At 45.3% G+C, this 19,316-nt stretch overlaps 1 protein-coding gene across 1 annotated transcript in view; it reads right to left on the bottom strand.

Annotated features, from left to right (window-relative positions):
- LOC120920799 (cytosolic phospholipase A2 zeta-like) overlaps positions 1–19,316 on the bottom strand; it is a 94,096-nt gene that overhangs the window by 47,036 nt on the left and 27,744 nt on the right. Inside the window, exons 4-6 of the mRNA XM_040333111.1 lie at positions 16,548–16,676; positions 14,295–14,335; positions 9,040–9,082 (exon numbers count right to left, since the gene is read on the bottom strand). Of these exons, the coding sequence (XP_040189045.1) occupies positions 9,040–9,082; positions 14,295–14,335; positions 16,548–16,676 (213 nt within the window). The remainder of the gene's footprint in view (positions 1–9,039; positions 9,083–14,294; positions 14,336–16,547; positions 16,677–19,316) is intronic.

The following is a 19,316-nucleotide window of genomic DNA, read 5'->3' on the forward strand; positions in this document are numbered from 1 at the left end:
AACGGGTAATCAGGAAGCCAGGGATCAGCGTAGTTGGAAGCCAAAGATCAGGATCAGGAACGTCAGCTGGGCTAAGTCTTTAACAGGAACTCAGCAGAGAAACTCAGGATAGGCTGACCAAGGCGAAGGCACAAAATAAATGAACAAGGCAGTTTAAATTTCCAGAAGGGGCTGGCTGTAGGCTAGACTGATGAGCAGGTAATGATAACCAGGTGAGCCACTGTGGAAACAAACAATGAGTGCAGACAAACACCCGACAACTGAGCAACCTGAGCACTGAGAAGAGAACTGCTAAGGGCCCTTTCACACGGGTCGGATCAGTAATGATCCGCCTCCGTGTGTCCATAAGCTCAGCGGGGATCGCTCCGTACATCCTCGCTGAGCCGGCGGCTGACAGGGCGGTCCCCACAGTGGTGCAGGGACCGCCCTGTCTTTTCTCCGCTCTCCCCTATGGGGGATCGTATGAACACGGACCGTGTGTCCGTGTTCATCCGATCCGATCCGCAGACGGAAGAAAAAAATAGGGTTTTCTCCCGTCCGCAAAATCAGGTCTTTGCGGAGGCGGGTGATTATGGGTGTCAGCGGATGTTTATCCACTGACACCCACAATCACATAGGGACCAATGTATGTCCCTTTTTCATCTGCAAACGGATGGTTGAAAAAGCGGACATACGGTCCGCACGTCTGAAAGGGGCCTAAGAGCCCAGCCCTGACACCCTGCCTGTTGAGCCCCACAAATAAAGATCCCCTTGGCCAAGGGCCCTAAAACCACTCTTGATCTCCATGTGTGTTCTGTTCCTCCATCACAGAGTGTCACCAATATTTTAGTTCAATCTCAATTTGTTTTTTTCCACTAGCACAGCCATCAGAACCATATGCTGTTGTGGTGGGATTTAAGGGTTTTTAATTTGATAAACTCTGTGCAGGTTTAAGGAATAAAACATTTGTGCATGTGTAAATACCTTTTATGTACCGATTTTACCTATGCTGCAACTTTATAATTTAAATGTGTAAACAAAACAATTCAAGGCAAATATAAATCATTTAACTTTAGGTGTACTTACTGTATTTATATATTTCTTTCTATTTATCCTCTTTAGATAACCTTGAATTCATATTTCCATGCACAGTACCACCCTTGACATGTATCCTGCTGGCTACTGGGTGATTAGACCAGTGGTTCTTAACCACTGGGCTGTTGCCTGCTGCCAGGCCATAGCCTCCCTCCTACCAAGCTTCCAGCCAGCTGCCCCCCTGTCTCTCCTTAGTAAACCACAGTGCCCCCCTGTCTTCCTTATTGGGCCACAGTGCCCCTCAGCCCCTGTTGGGGCATCCCACATGGACATGCATATGTAATATAAACAGTGGGTTAAAAGCTTGAGTAAAAAGCTGACAAATCTAGTAAAGACACTGGTCAGGAATGGGTTACTTTTTTATGTTTTTATAAGTTTAGGTGGAAAGACTGCTCAGTTATGGATATCTACTTCCATGCATGCACATTATAAAAATATATTACACACTTCACAAAATAAATCTTTAGTAGAAATAAATGTGTAAATAAGACTTTGTGTCCTCAGACTTTTTACATGCACAATACTGTCATATACAGCAGTGGTCCCCAACCCACGGGCCGTGACCTGTTGCTGTCCGGGCCACACAGCAGGAGATGAGCGGCGAACCACAGTCCGTGCAGAGCTATCACAGACCGCGATCCCCAGACTGGTACAAGCGTGAGCGGAGTACAGAGGGGAGCTATGGAGAGGGTTACAGAGGGGAGCTGCAGGCAAGGTACAGAGGTGGGCTGCGGGCAGGGTACAGGGGTGAGCTTTGGAGAGGAGTACAGGGGTGGGCTGCGAGCAGGGTGCAGGGGTGAACTGCACAGTGCAGTCCCCCTTTAAATCACAGAGCCCCATTTACATCACAAGTCCCGATACATTAATGTAAAGGGGACTGCACTGTAAAGGTGCACTGTAATGTAAAGGGTGGCTGTGGACAGAGTGAAAAACTAATTTCAAAAAGCTCACAGAATTTTCAACCACACACTATTACAAATGAAAATATACCGGTAATCAAAAGGTTTGACCTTATTATTCACCATATTAAATATTATGTATATATTGCATTACATGCTTGCTGTGCAGGATTTTCTAGATTGTCAGATGATTCATCTGGAATGGATGCAAACAAACGCCCAAAATTGTGAGGATGACACACAATGCGTTGTTTGACACCGTTTAGGCCTTGTGCACACTGCAGCCATCAAATGCCTGTTTTACAGATTTTTTTTCTTGCTTGAGCGCTTTTTTATTTCAATGGCCAGAATAAATTATTATTCTGACCAATGAAATACACAAACATCATCATTTATTCTATTTTTTTTTATCTTGTTAGATTGCTGTTTTAAAGCCCCATTGGGGAAACCTTTCCACAACACCCCAAGCTCTTGACATGCCTAAACGTGTAGGCGGATAGCTCACTCTATAGTTAGCACCTGGCTGCCCAGGTCAGGAGGAAACGTTTAATGTCTTTGCTGACTTTTCCCTGGCGAGCTTTCTCTGGGGTCCAGCCTCTCTCCCATGTTCCATAAAAGGGAAGAGGTCCAGATACAAAGGGGGGAGGGCTTTGGGGAAAACTTGGAAAAACGCATGGGGAACACACGCTAGAGACTTGCTGGGACCTGTGGTTCGCTCTGGAGCACCAATTTGCTGGAAGACCCCAGAAACATGGACTTCTCTGTTCGATCATTGCTAAATGTGGACTTTTCCCAAAGAGGATTCACCTGTGCAGGTAACCTGGGGCAGGCACAGTTAGGTTTAGTTAAGGGAAAGAGGCTATGGCATGTCATACTACATACTAGTTACAGTAGCTTGCAGTAAGTTAAGTTATTCAAGGGGTGCATGTGAGGTCTTGGTGTATTACCAGAGAACATGGGTCCATAACCACAATAGAGGGTATGTGTAACATCACTATGACAGAGGTTCATTCAACAAGACAAAAAAGAAGAAGAGGTAGTTGTCATGAGCATTCACAAGAACACAAGAAGGTGTGGTACCTGGTTAGGTGACATGCTCGTCAGTAGCGAGGGAGTTTGCTTTGACTCCCTCCCTGGCTATTCAGCTCTGCTGGTCACCAGGAGAAGACTAGCATTACAGAGATCTATGGGCTGATCCATAGGAATAAGATCCACATAGTATGGACTCGGTGGGACCCCATTCTGTTACTGGGAGTGAGGCAACAGAGGTACGGTGGCTGGTGGAGTGGGCAGAAGCTCAGCCTGTCCCTCCGAATGCAAAACATACATCAGTACAAGTGTGTAGGATGAAGCAATTTAAGAGGGAACTATTTTGGGTACTGCACACATGTGGCTCTTTTCTGAGTTGGGAGGCCGCCTTAATGTTTGACTCTTCACATGACCGTGACTCCCGCCTGGTCTTGGGCATTGGTAGGCAGGCCTTCAGACAAAGCGTTACCCCACGTGCAAGGGCCATTGACCCCGTTCAGTGCTTGGGGTAGTCCAAAGAACCCACCTTGGAGTATGCCTCTCATGTAATTCTTGCTTGGCGATCAATGAAAAGGGAAAAACGTGGAGGACGTGACAACCATCCTGTCACCCAACCCTTACAAAACACATCTGCAGCTACTTTTCTCCTGCTAGCAGAAAAGGATTAAAAAGCTCCAATGTGCATAAAGCCTTACTGTGCATCAATGGTATATAATAAGATACCTAATCCTAAGATGAAAAGCATGGAAGAGGCATAATTTGTCATGAAAAATGAAAAGGAGAATACAGAACTGTGCCATCTTTGCATTTTTCGATTACACTGCCTATAAATGTGTGGATCCAGTTGTCTGGGAATTTTTATTTTTAGTGGTGATCATTGTGTTTTGTGACAGCTTTGACTAGCCATAAGGGATCACTTCATTTAGCCACAATATGTATATTGCACTCTACAACAAGCAGCGTTATTTATTCAGTCATTATATATATCTAAGTAAAAATATCCAAATTGGATCCAATTAGCCATTTTCCCTCCACGGTGTCATGTGACTTGTTAGTGTTACAAGATCTCAGGTGTGAATGGGGAGCAGGTGTGTTAAATTTTGTGTTATTGCTATCACTCTCTCATACTGGTCACTGCAAGTTCAACATGGCACCTCATGGCAAAGAACTCTCTGAGGATCTGAAAAAAAAAAATTGTTGTTCTTCATAAAGATGGCCTAGGCTATAAGAAGATTGCCAAGACCCTGAAACTGAGCTGCAGCATGGTGGTCAAGACCATACGGCGGTCTAACAAGACAGGTTCCACTCAGAACAGGCCTCTCCATGGTCGACCAAAGAAGTTGAGTGCATGTGCTTAGCATCATATGCAGAGGTTGTCTTTGGGAAATAGACATACGAGTGCTGCCAGCATTGCTGCAAAGGTTGAAGGGGTGGGGGGGTCAGCCTGTCAGTTCTCAGACTTTACACTGCATTAAATTGGTCTGCATGGTTGTCGTCCCAGAAGGAAGACTAAGGACATGGATTACTGGAACCATGTGCTGTGGTCTCATGAGACCAAGATGAACTTATTTGGTTCAAATGGTGCCAATCGTGTGTGGCGGCAACCAGGTGAGGAGTACAAAGACAAGTGTGTCTTGCCTACAGTCAAGTATGGTGGTGGGAGTGTCATTGTCTGGGGCTGCATGAGTGCTGCCTGCACTGGGGAGCTACAGTTCATTGAAAGAATCATGAACGATAAAATGTACTGTAACATACTGAAGCAGAGAATGATCCCCTCCCTTCGGCGACTGGGCCGCAGAGCCGTATTCCAACATTATAACGATCCCAAACATGCCTCCAAGACAACCACTGACTTGTTAAATAAGCTGATGGTAAAGGTCTGACTGGCCAAGCATGTCTCCAGGCCTAAACCCTATTGAGCATCTGTGGGGCATCCTCAAATGGAAGATGGAGGAGCGCAAGGTCTCTAACATCTGCCAGCTCCGTCATGTCATCATGGAGGAGTGGAAGAGGACACCAGTGGCAACCTGCTCTGGTGAACTCCATGCCCAAAGGGTTAAGTCAGTGCTGGAAAATAATGGTGGCCAGAATAAATATTGACACTTTGGGCCCAATTTGGACATTTTCACTTAGGAGTGTACTCACTTTAGTTGCAAGCGGTTTAGACATTAATGGCTGCGTGTTGAGTTATTTTGAGGGGACAGCAAATTTACACTGTTATACAAGCTGTACACTCACTACTTTACATTGTAGCAAAGTGTCATTTCCTCAGTGTTGTCACATGAAAAGAATGAAAAGATATACATGAAAAGATATAATAAAATATTTTCAAAAATTTGAGGGGTGTACTCCATTTTGTGAGATACTGGGGTTGATTTACTAAAGGGAAATCCACTCTGCACTGCAAGTGCACTTGTAAGTGCAGTTGCTGTATATCGCTGTAAATCTGAGGGGAAGCTCTGAAATTAGGAGAAGCTCTGCTGATTTTATCATCCAATCATGTGCAAGCAAAAATGCTGTTTTTTATTTTCCTTGCATGTTCCCCTCAGATCTACAGCGACTGCACATCCAAGTTCACAGCAAGTGCACTTTCAAGTGCACTTGCAGTGTTCTTGTAGTGCAAAGTGGATTTGCCTTTCGTAAATAACCCCTACTGTGTGTATATAGATTTTTTTTTTATATACACACATACATACATACATACACACACAGTGCCTTGAAAAAGTATTCATATCCCATTTTGTCATATTACAACCAAAAACGTAAATGCATTTTTTGGGGATTTTAGGCCGGATTCACACCTATGCAGGTTGCATATTCCAGGTGCATTTTGCATTTTTCACAACAGGCTTTTAATCCATTAAAGTCTAAGGAACCAAAAAAAAGGCCCTGGCCCTTTCCATTAAAAGCACAGATGTGAACAACATCCATAGGAAATCATGTTAAATGGACTTTAGGGTGTTTCTGAAAAACTGAAAACGCACTAAAAGATGCATAGGTGTGAGCCAGGCCTTATGTGATAGACCAACACAAAGTGGCACATAAAATTGCGGAAGGAAAATTATAAATGGTTTTTCAAATCTTTTACGAATAAAAGATCTGAAAAGTGTGGCGTGCATTTGTATTCAGCCCCCCTAAATCAATTCTTCGTAGAACCACCTTTCGCTGCAATTACAGCTGCAAGTCTTTTTGGGATGTCTTTACCAGCTTTGCACATCTAGAGATGACATTTTGCCTATTCATCGCAAACTGGAAACGGGACTTCTTTTAGCTTTCTTTCAACAATGGCTTTCTTCTTGCCACATCAATTAAGGCCAGATTTGTGGAGTGCACAACTGAGGCCCTGTACACACGACCGGATTATCCGATGGAAACGGTCCGCCGGACCGTTTCCATCAGATATGTCGGCTGGCGGATTTTGGTCTGATGGTTGTACACACCATCAGACCAAAATCCCAGCGGAAAACATCCGCGGTGACGTGTCGCGACGTGGCCGTGCCGTCGCCGCGACGATGTGCGCGACCCAGGAAGGTAAATACTTCCACCCATGCGTCGAATCACTTCGACGCATGCGAGGGATGGGGATCGGTTGGACTTATCCGGTGAGTCTGTACAGACGACCGGATAAGTCCGACGGACAGGTTTCCAGCGGATAGATTTCTTAGCATGCTAAGAAAATTTTATCCGCTGGAAAACGGTCGGCTGGACAAATGTCCGCCGAAAAATGTCCGCTAGGCCGTACACACGACCGGATTTATCTGCTGGAACTGATCCGCGGATAAATCCCAGCGGACAGATCCGGTCGTGTGTACGGGGCCTAATAGTTGTCCTGTGGACAGATTCTCCCACCTGAGCTGTGGATCTCTGCAGCTCCTTCAGAGTTACCATGTGCCTGCTTCTCCGATTAATGCTCTCCTTGCCCAGCCTGTCAGTTTAGGTGGACAGCCATGTCTTGGTAGGTTTTCAGTTGTGCCATACTCTTTCCATTTTTGGATGATAGATTGAACAGAAATGAAAGAATACAAGACAGAAGTTGTCAACAAACCTGATTTCCTTTTATGAAGAGGTAAGTAAAACCCTGGACAGAGGGGTGGCTGTGGACGTGATATATTTGGATTTTGCAAAAGCGTTCGATACAGTTCCGCACACACGGCTCATGTGTAAGGTAAGGTCTACAGGATTGGATATATCAGTTTGTAAATGGATAGAAAACTGGCTGAAAGACAGAATTCAGAGAGTCGTGGTTAATGATTCTTACTCTGAATGGTCCAATGTTATCAGTGGTGTACCCCAAGGTTCAGTGCTGGGACCCTTGCTTTTCAATACATTTATAAATGATATTGGGTCTGAGATCAAAAGTAACATTTCTGTCTTTGCAGATGACACCAAGCTATGCAGTGGAATAACGTCCTTGCAGGATGTCGCCAATTTACAAGCCGACCTCAATGCTCTGTCTAATTGGGCGACTGAGTGGCAGATGAGGTTTAATGTTGATAAATGTAAAGTTATGCACTTAGGGACTAAGAATATGCATGCATCATACATACTAGGGGGAGTACAACTGGGGGGATCTGTAGTGGAGAAGGATCTGGGGGTTTTAGTTGATCATAAGCTCAATAATGGCATGCAATGCCAAGCTGCGGTTTCCAAAGCGAGCAAAGTCCTTTCTTGTATTAAGAGAGGTATGGACTCCAGAGACAGAGATATAATTTTGCCCCTGTACAAATCATTAGTAAGACCTTCATCTGGAATATGCAGTTTTGGGCACCAGTTCTCAAAAAGGATATCGGAGAACTGGAGAAAGTGCAGAGAAGAGCAACCAAACTGATAAGAGGCATGGAGGAGCTCAGCTATGAGGAAAGATTAGAAGAACTAAATCTATTCACTCTTGAGAAGAGGAGAATAAGGGGGGATATGATCAACATGTACAAATATATAAGAGGTCCATACAGTGGACTTGGTGTTGAGTTATTCACTTTACGGTCAACACTGAGGACAAGGGGGCACTCTTTACGTCTAGAGGAAAAGAGATTTCACCTCCAAATACGGAAGGGTTTTTTCACAGTAAGAGCTGTGAAAATGTGGAACAGACTCCCTCCAGAGGTGGTTCTGGCCAGCTCAGTAGATTGCTTTAAGAAAGGCCTGGATTCTTTCCTAAATGTACATAAAATAACTGAATACTAAGATTTGTAGGTAAAGTTGATCCAGGGTAAATCCGATTGCCTCTCGGGGAATTTTTTCCCCTGCTGTAGCAAATTGAATCATGCTCTGCTGGGGTTTTCTGCCTTCCTCTGGATCAACTGTGGGTATGGAGTTGGGTGTATGGGATTGTATTGTGTTTTTTTATTTTGTTCGTTTATTTTTTTGTGGTTGAACTGGATGGACTTGTGTCTTTTTTCAACCTGACTAACTATGCAACTATGTAACTATGTAACTATGAACAGTGCTCCACGAGATGGTTAAAATTCAACCCCGCTTTAAACTTCTCCACAACTTTATCCCTCTCCTGTCTGGTGTGTTCCCTGGCCTTCATGATGCTGTTTATTCACTAAGGTTCTCAAACAAACCTCTAAGACCCGGTTCACACTGGGGCGACACGACAGGCGGCTCAGCCGCCTGACGTGTCGTGTCCCATTCAATGCAATGGAACCGTTCTAATAGGAGCGACGCAAGTCGCTCCGACTTAGAAAAAGGGTCCTGTACGACTTCGGGGGCAGCTCGGGGCGACCTGCATTGACTTCTATACAGAAGTCGTTTTGCAAATCGCCTCTGAAGTCGTCCTCAGGACGACTTGCAGAGTCGCCCCCAAAGTCGTGCCGCTGCAGTGTGAACCGACTCACAGACTTTAGGTAGACTTTATTTACTAATTAGGTGACTCCTGAAGGCAATAGGTTCCACTTAATTCTAGTTAGGGGTATCAGAGTAAAGGGAGCTAAAAACAAATGCTTGCAACACTTTACTTTACTTTGTAACAGATTTTGAAAACCATTTATCATTTTCCTTCCACTACACAATAATGTGAAATAAACAGACTCACTACTAAAACGCCATTGGTGATGATTTCAGCTGGTGGTTCCTGGCTGTTTGAAAAAAATAAATAAAAATAGGACATGAATGACATTTGTGACAAAACAAAAGGAACTTGCTTTACTTGAAATGTATTAAGGCCAATATGATATTCTTTTAATTGGGTTTAAATACAGTTATGTATAGTCAAGAGTCCAGGGCTCGAGTCCTGTGGGAATGCATGGGAGCGACGTTGCTGTACTTCTTCCACAGCAGGAACGCCGTTCCCATTGTTATCAAGGCATGCCCATCCCCCCCTCCCTCGGTCCGCCTATTCCTCCAAAGTCTCGGCTCTAGTATAGGTGGCAGGGCAGTTCACCCAGGAGCCACAGAGGTGGGGGCGCTCAAGCGCCAGAGTGCTCCCCTCCTTCCTCCTTTCCTTAACAGCATCCCTCTGGACATTGCAGCGCAGCCGCTTTCTCCGCCGCCCTGTTTGTCAATTGTTCTCTCTGTTACGATCTTCTTCTCCAGCCGGGCAGCGTGGCTCCACACCTCTCCTCTCCAGCTGCCGCCTGGGTGGGGTTTGTTCTAAAGGGGGGTTGTCCTGAGGGGGCTGTTGTCCTGAGGGGGGGTTTGTACTAATAGGGGGGGGACTGTACTAATAATGGAGGGGGGGGGGTCTTTACTAATAATGGAGGGGGTGTCTGTGCTAATAATGGAGGGGGTGTCTGTACTAATAATGGAGGGGGTGTCTGTACTAATAATGGAGGGGGTGTCTGTACTAATAATGGAGGGGGTGTCTGTACTAATAATGGAGGGGGTGTCTGTACTAATAATGGAGGGGGTCTGTACTAATGGAGGGGGTCTGTACTATGGAGGGGTGGTTTGTGGGATGTCTGTAGTAATGGAGGGGGTCTGTACTATGGAGGGGTGGTCTGTAGTAATGGAGGGGGGTGGTTTGTCCGGGGGGTCTCTACTAATGGAGGGGGGTAGTACTAATGGGAGGGTGGTTTTTGGGGGGTCTGTACTAATAGAGGGGGAGGTTTGTTCTGAGGGCGGTCTGTACCAATGGAGGGGGGGGACTGTACTAATAATGAAGGGGGGGTCTGTACCAATAATGGAGGGGGGCTGTACTAATGGAGGGGTGGTTTGTGGGCTGGTCTGTACTAATGGAGGGGGTCTGTACTATGGAGGGGGTGGTTTGTGGGGTGGTCTGTACTAATGGAGGGGGTCTGTACTATGGAGGGGTGGTTTGTGGGATGTCTGTAGTAATGGAGGGGGTCTGTACTATGGAGGGGTGGTCTGTAGTAATGGAGGGGGTGTTTTTGTCCATGAGTGGGGTCTTTACTAACAGGAGGGTGGTTATTGGGGGGGTCTGTAATAATAGAGGGGGAGGTTTGTTCTGAGGGGGGTCTGTACTAATGGAGGGGGAGTCTGTACTAATGGAGGGGGTGGTTTGTGGAGGGGTCTGTACTAATAGAGGGGGAAGTTTGTCCTGAGGGGGGGGTCTGTACTAATGGAGGGGGGGTGGTTTGTCTGGGGGGTTTCTACTAATGGAGGGGGGGTGATTTGTCCTGGGGGAGCCTGTACTAATGGAGGGGGGTGGTTTGTCCTGAGGGGGGGTCTGTACTAATGGAGGGGGGGTTTTCTGGGGGGGTTTCTACTAATGGAGGGGGGTGGTTTGTCCTGAGGGGGGGTCTGTACTAATGGGGGGGTGGTTTGTCCTGAGGGGGGTCTGTACCAATGGAGGGGAGGTGGTTTGTCCAGGGGGGGTCTGTACTAATGGAGGGGGGTCTGTACTGAGGATGGGGTTTATACTTAGTGGGGAGTCTGCACTTACTGAGGGGAGACTATAGTTGGTGAAGGGGGGGTGACATCAACCCTAGTGATGCCACTGCAGCCGCAGGGTCTCCTTTCCCTCACCCTTTCCTTGCGCTGCTGTACTAGTGAGCAGCGCTTGCCAGCACAGCCGCCTACTATGTTTCTTCCCCCACCTTCATATCGGCCAGGGAAGAAATAGAATAAAAAAAGGAGCAGAAAAAAGAGGATTGTGGGACATATAGTCCCGAGGACTGACAGCCCCACTGTAACACAGGAATGGCAGCCTGCACCGTTGAACGGGAGAGAAAGCCAGGAGCCCGGGAAAGCTTTCCACTTAGGACTCCAGAGGGAGAGGACAGTGCTGAGAGAACACCATCAGAGAGAGAACCCCGCTGCCCTGCACCACCACCAGAGAGAAAAGCCACACAGAGAATGGAGTCATTGTCAAAATACAGATCTGGACTCTACCCAGGGGAGTATCCATGGGCAATTCAGAGTGAGATGACTCCTGATCAGAGGAACCGATGTTGCTGTATCGCTGGGTCAGGTGAGAGAGCCGATCGACCATTATCTCCTGTAGTATGTCTGCAGTCTCTGACCATCTCCTGTATTATATCTGCAGTCTCTGACCATCTCCTGTACTATGTCTGCAGTCTCTGACCATCTCCTGTAATATGTCTGCACTCTCTGACCATCTCCTGTATTAGATCTGCAGTCTCTGACCATCTCCTGTACTATGTTTGCAGTCTCTGATCGTCTCTTGTATCATGTCTGCAGTCTGACCGTCTCTTGTATCAGGTCTGCAGTCTCTGACCGTCTCTTGTATCAGGTCTGCAGTCTCTGACCGTCTCCTGTACTATGTCTGGGGGCTCTTTCTAACAGAAGCCCTCTCTGTGTGCATTAGAGAGACTCTCATTAGTGTATGCTCTTCCTGTATTTTCTTGTTAAAAGATCATGGGAGGATCCCAGGGTAATGAATACTTCTTAGAGGAGCATCTCTGTGTTTGAGTTGTTGCCATAAAAACATGTGTAAAGGGGAGGAGTTTGTAAGATGACCACGCCCATGTGGGGGGCACCAGAAATATTTCTGCACCCAGGCGCCTGTGACCCTAGGATCGGCCCTGGATGGGGGAACACTGATCCAATGGCAAATTGAATCAGTGTGATGTGAATTATAGGAGCCGGGACTTTGTTACAGCGGCCACTGGAGGAGGAGGAGGCGGACCGAGGGAGGGGAGGACGGGGTCGCGCTGGGATATTCAAATCCCAGACAGACACAGATCAGGCTGCATTGCTGCGCACTGATCGGGCTACATTTGATAGGCACTGGGAAGACTGCATTGATAGGCACTGGGAAGACTGCATTAATAGGCACTGGCTAGGCTGCATTTGATGTGCACTGATCGGGCTGCATTGATAGGCACTTGCAAGGCTGCATTGATGGGCACTGATCAAGCTCCATTGATGGGCACTGGCAAGGCTGCATTTGATGGGCACTGGCAAGGCTGTATTTGATGGGCACTGACAAGGCTGCATTTGATGGGCACTGGCAAGGCTGCATTTGATGGGCACTGGCAAGGCTGCATTTGATGGGCACTGGCAAGGCTGCATTTGATGGGCACTGGCAAGGCTGCATTTGATGGGCACTGGCAAGGCTGCATTTGATGGGCACTGGCAAGGCTGCATTTGATGGGCACTGGCAAGGCTGCATTTGATGGGCACTGGCAAGGCTGCAATTGATGGGCACTGATCAGGCTGCAATTGATGGGCACTGAGGAGTGAGTGGCCCGGGGGCCTGAACCCCACTTTGCACAATCAATACAGGCAGCCTGAAGAGGGGCTCTGGGCCAGCATGCTCAGCAATCATGGCCTCACTCCTCTGCACAGACCAACACGTGTATGCAGACACCTTGGGGGAGCAGGGGCCCCACATATCAGAGCCTGCATAGAAATATAGTGCAGAAGGGGCCCCCAGTTGTTGCAACTTGTTTTAGAAATTCCCTGCGAGGGAACCATTATCACACAGCTTGGTGTTTTTATTTGTTAGTATAGCATACAGATTAAATTATTTTGTTGTTACATCTGTGCTATATTTATTTGTTTGATGCATGTGAATTTTTGATGTATCCTCGTAGGGAAATATCTTAAAAAAACTGATGATGTATATTCTTACTGCGGCTAGATGTTTCATCACCACCTGGTGGAAACAGACACCCCTGACACTCTGGTTTAGTACAGTGGGATGAGGAGGTGAGATCCATGGAATACTGTAACGGAATGACCCGTGACACCCAAAGACTTTGTGAGGATGGAGGATACTCCTGTGTCAGCGTCACTGATAACTCTTGGGTCTGAGTCCACTCTGTGCCCTTTGGGCATAGAGTGGCAAGTGAATCATAGTTCATGTATTACATGAGATAGGACATCAATAATAGTTCGTATTGCAGGATTTTGAGATACTGCAAGATGTTGGATTGTTTTGGCGTGGATAGTGATTTACAGTATATTCCTTAAATGCCTGCAAAGAATATTCTATGACTCATTTCTAGTGACATGCTAATTGAATCAGGGCTTGGAAGACATTCCATTGTCCTTGTGTAAAGGTGTTGTAACGGACAGGTGTTAAGTCTACAACCTATTGATGCTCAGAGGTGTCAAGCTGTATGCAGAGACGAAACGTCTGCCTAGGAGACGGAGTGGGTGAAGGTGTTTTGTTGTTGATTAAGGAATGTTAAGTAATTACCCTTAGTGTGTGATTAGGGGGGGTGGAGATCTCATTGTCCCTTTGAATACTGTCACATGCTTGTACTGTATAACAAGCTGAGAAGAAACCATTAAAGTTGTCTTTACATTTGGAACAAGTACAGAGCTACGTGTCTTGTCTTGATTCTGGGAAATTGATATGGATCGGGTCCTGTTGATTGGAGTGTCGATAAGCTGTCGTGACTGGGATGGAAGGTCGTAAACGGTGGTGACCGTTACAAATACCTTATAACTTAGTAGGTTTAATGCGGTATGGACGCCTGGGACAATTATTTAATTTTGAGTACATCCTGAGTTATGGCACGCTGAATCGCTTTTCTCTCTCTCTCAGAGGTCTGGTACCATTTCTTTTGCCCTTCTTCCTCGACACCATTCCATTTTCTTGCCATTTTTTATTGATATCTTGTATTACTCACTTGACTTTTTTGTACTGCATATTGTTGTGCGGACTGTCCCACTCTGAGGTTACTAGAGTGACTTCAGAGTGGATCATTACAATTGATGTTTTCATTACTTGGGAAGAAGTTATTTTAATAAGTCACAATATGCTAGAAGTATATTCCTAGGTTGTTATTTGTGTTTTATAGCACCTATGGAATGTTTTTTCTGTATTTTCTTTTGTAAAACATGAAAATTCTTTACTAAATAAACAGTTATATAGTATACAGCAAATTTTTCAAAGAAAACTTTTGGGGTTCTTACCTTTCCTCAAGATGGAACTCAACCTCCAACATTCCCTTGTCCTATGTAAGAAACAATAATGTGACTATATATATATATATATATATATATATATATATATATATATATATATATATATATATATATATATATAAACTATATATAAAATAAACTTATATATGTATATATACACACACAGTATATTAAATAGGTAAGATATGAGACAAAAATAAATAATTTCAGAACTTTCTCCACTTTAATGCGACCTATAAAATATACTACTCCTACTCAATGAAAAAACAAACTGAAATATTTTATGAGGAGCAATAAAAATAATAATGATAATAATGTGGTTGCATAAGTGTGCACACCCTCTTATAACTGGGGATGTAGCGGTGTTAAGAATTAAGCAATCACATTCAAACTCACCATCTCACTTTCCTTTCCCCTCCCTCCCTTTGCTACCTCTTTATGTTAATTTTGGTTCTATATTATACTACTTTGAATCATAATCCCTTGTTTACAGTATGATCCCGATGGGGTAAACAGGGATTGGTAGTTACTTGATCAAGCAGTTGACCACTGTCCATTTGGACAAAGTCCTTTGTTTTCATTGTTTAGTATATTGGCATTTTGATGCCTACCCAGGCATACTGGTGATAATATTGTATGATTAAGAAATTGTATTATTATTACTTTCTTCTTGTTTTCTTTTGAAAATACAATAAAAAATATTTTGGGTAAAAAAAAGTGCATTTAAAGTGCCTCTGATTAATCCCAAATAAAGTTCAGCTGTTCTAGTAGGTCTTTCCTGATATTTTCTTAGTCGCATCCTACAGCAAAAGCCATGGTCCACAGAGAGCTTCCAAAGCATCAGAGGGATCTCATAGATAAAAGGCATCAGTCAGGAGAAGGATACAAAAGAACTTCCAAGGCATTAGATATACCATGGAACATCGTGAACACAGTCATCATCAAGTGGAGAAAATATGGCACAATAGTGCCATTACCAAGAACTGGACGTCCCTCCAAAATTGATCAAGAGACGAGAAGAAGACTAATCTCCCATATTCTTCATGTCTGGGCTATGGGGTAGTGTGGCAAGACAGAAGCCTTTTCTTAAGTAGAAAAACATCCAAGGCCGGCTAAATTTAGCAAAAACACATCTGAAGTCTCCCAACGGCATGTGGGAAAATGTGTTATAGTCTAATGAAACCAAGGTTGAACTTTTTGGCCATAATTCCAAAACATATGTTTGGCATAAAAACAACACTGCACATCACCAAAAGAACACCATACCCACCGTGAAGCATGGTGGTGAAAGTATGCCAGTGCGCATGCTCCAAATTAACCAGCAAAAAGCCAATGCTTTTGACGTGAGCGTAAATGACGCACATCCCTATTCGTGAACGACTTACACAAACGACGTAATCGACGGAAAATTAGACGCTGACCCGACGTCCATACTTAACATTGGCTGCGCCTCATATAGCAGGGGTAACTTTACGCCGGAAAAAGCCTAACGTAAACGGCGTATCTGTACTGCGACAGTAGGCGTATCTAGCTGATTTACATATTCTAGGCGTAAATCAGCGTACACGCCCCTAGCGGCCAGCGCAAATATGCAGTTAAGATACGACAGCGTAGGAGACTTACGCTGGTCGTATCTTAGAGAAATTCTGGCGTATCTGATTCTTTGAATCAGACGCCAAGATACGACGCCTCAGACTCAGAGATACGACGGTGTATCTGGAGATACGCCGTCGTATCACCTACGTGAATCTGGGCCATTGTGTTTTTTTAAACTTGTCCCTCTTCTTTTGTTTATAGGGCAAGAAATTAAAAAACGCAGAGGCGATCAAATACCATAAAAAGAAAGCTCTATTTGTGGGGAGAAAAATGATAAACATGTCATTTGGGTACAGCATCGCACGACCGCGCAATTGTCAAAGTGTGACAGCGCTGAAAGCTGAAAAATGGCTTGGTTGGTGAAAGTGCCCGGTATTGAAGTGGTTAAAGGAATATAGGGACAGGGAAGATCCTAGTAATGGAGAAGGGAGCATGCTGGAATATTCCTTCTCTTTCATGCACCAGCATATAATAAATATAGACAGCCAAGCAGCAGGGAGCAAAGGTCAGAAAAAGCCGCTGATGAGCCTGGCTGCCCCGCATTGGCAAAAACACAAATTCACTAATTATATATAATTAACAGGTTCTTCAATATTATTGGTCTAATAATGACAGCTTCGGTGGGTAATGATGCTACGCACACACCTTAGGATTGAGTTTAAAAACTTCTTTTTTGGTTTGTCCGGGTTTAATGTTTCCTACATCAAACACAATGGAAGTAATTTTATCGTCCACCACTACATCGCGATCATATAGACTTAGTTCCAGTATGTTCTGTAAGTCAAACAAATATAAAAATCATCTATAATGCAAAAATGTATTTGCAATAATGAAAATAAAAATGTTAATATTCCATGATGGACAATGCATGTATCCTTACAACCAGGGCTTTTTTTCAGGGGGAACTTGGGGGAACTCAGTTCCACCACCTCTGTCTCAGACCCTTTGGTGCCCACTCACCACAATCACTTGTAAACACAGAAGTCTGGTTTCTGTGTTTACAAGTGACAGCTCTGCACTCTGTGTGTAACCCCCTGAACTCTGCACTCTGTATGTAATGCAATTCTGGTATTTAATGCCCCTTTAAGACCCTTCTACTGTTTGTGAAATCTGAACGGGTCGTGGTTGAGTTCCTGCACCTATTTTCTGAGAAAAAAAGCTCCGCTTACAACTAATGGAAATACATGTTCAAGGAACGTCGCCTGTCACAGCTTGTCTAGCTTGGCTTGCATAGCACATGCTTGTCACGGTTTGGACTCGCAGTTCATTCACAGGTCACTGGTCTAGTTAGTAGCTCAGGCCTCACATAAAATCGGGAAGCCCAGCTTATCTGTGACTGTGAAATGGGCTAGCCAAACCCAACACATTCTGGGCACTGCGTGCCGCCTCTCCTATACAGAAACAATGCCAGTACTAGGACCTTTCTTTACAGCCATCAAATTCCTTGGACTTTTTTTAAATTCCTTTAAATAACTATTATGCACAAAACAGACAAGCAAATTAGCAGTATACGCAGAGTACTGAGTATTATGATAAGAGAGTGCAATGTCATACAGACAATATTAGAAATACTATAATAACCTCAAACTCAATCTATCCAAAACCAAACTTATATTTTTTCCTCCCCCATGTGCCCCCTCCCCTGATCTTTGTCAACATTGATGGCACAACTATAAGCCTTAGGCCCCATACACACCATAGAATCCATCCGCAGATAAATCCCAGCAAATGGGTTTCAGCGGATAGATCCTATGGTGTGTACACGCCAGCGGATCTGTTTCCGCGGATATATCTCCCCTGGGATGGATTCCAGCAGATGGATATTCGCTGACATGCAGAACAAATCCATCTGCTGGAATCCATCCCAACGGATGGATCCGCTGGTCTGTATAGACTCACCGGATCCATCCGTCCGAAGGGATCCCCCGCATGCGTCGCAATGATTCAACGCATGCGTGGAATTCCTTATATGATAGCGTCGCGCACCTCACCGCGTCATAATCGCGGCGACGGCGCGACACGTCATCGCCAGAGGATTTCGGCGCGGATTTCAATGCGATGGTGAGTACACTCCATCGCATTAAAATCTGCTGAAATCCTCGAGAGGATTTATCCGCGGAAACGGTCCGCTGGACCGTATCCGCGGATAAATACTCCCGTGTGTATGGGGCCTTAGGGTGACCACATTTCCAAACTGCCATTCAGGGACACACCCCCCCTCTCACCCCCCCCCCCAAAAATGAGGGGGGGGGGCGGGGGGAAATGTAGTCTCGGGGGGTTGATGGGGAATTTGGCAGCGGGTTATTTGTCAGGTGAATGTTCCACTTGCCACCAAATGCAGTGCTGCTGTCACTCCCTCTTCATGAGCCTAGGGTTGCCACCTCATCCCTTTAAACCCGAACACATATGAATTACACAGGTTCTGAGGCTAATTTAATGCAGGAAAGGCACCAAGTGAGTTTAATTATCACCTTAAATCAGCCACAGAACCTGTGTAATTAATACGTGTTTGGGTTTAAAGGGATGAGGTGGCAACCCCACATGAGCCGCGTGCGTAGAAGGAAAGGAGTGGCGTCACTATCTGGAGAGTGAAGATCACACCAGTCCCTGCTGCTTTCCGCTGGGTTCCAGGGGTTCCACTGTCTGAGAGTAAATTGTCACTGATTGCAAGACGGCAGGCAGCGCCGGCCCTAGCAACCAGTTACGGAAATTTAGTTATTAGTTAGTAGGGGGTGGCTGTGTCCTCTATTTCATTCTGGGACATTGTATTGTCCCAGAATGAAGCTGCCCAGGACCAGGGACAGACATGTCAATTGCGGGACAGTCCCGGGCAATCCGGGACATGTGGGCACCCTAATAAGCCTATCCCCACATGCCAAAGTCCTAGGTGTATTACTGGACTCGGAACTCTCCTTCAAGACCCAAGTTCAATCACTGTCCAAATCTTGCCGCCTCAACATCTCCAAAATACACCCCTTTCTAACCAATGACACAACAAATCTCTTAATTCACTCCCTGGTCATCTCTTGCCTCGACTACCACAACTCCCTCCTCATTGGCTTACCTCTACATAGTCTATCCCCACTTCAATCAATCATGATTGCTGCTGTCAGAATCATCCACCTTACCAATCGCTCTGTGTCTGCTACTCCTCTCTGCCAGTCCCTCCACTGGCTTCCGCTCACCCACTAAATTAAATTAAAAATACTAACATCTACTTACAAAGCCATCCACAACTTAGCCCCCAGCTACATCACTAGCCTAGTCTCTAAATACCAACCTATTCGTTCCTCTCAAGACCTCCTGCTCCCTAGCCCTCCTCCCATGTTCGCCTCCAGGACTTTTCCAGAGCCTCTCTAATCCTATGGAACTCCTTACCCCCAATCTGTCCGATTATCTCTAAAGCCTCGTACA

Source organism: Rana temporaria, chromosome 13 (genome assembly GCF_905171775.1).
Source record: "Rana temporaria chromosome 13, aRanTem1.1, whole genome shotgun sequence".
Lineage (NCBI taxonomy): Eukaryota > Metazoa > Chordata > Amphibia > Anura > Ranidae > Rana > Rana temporaria.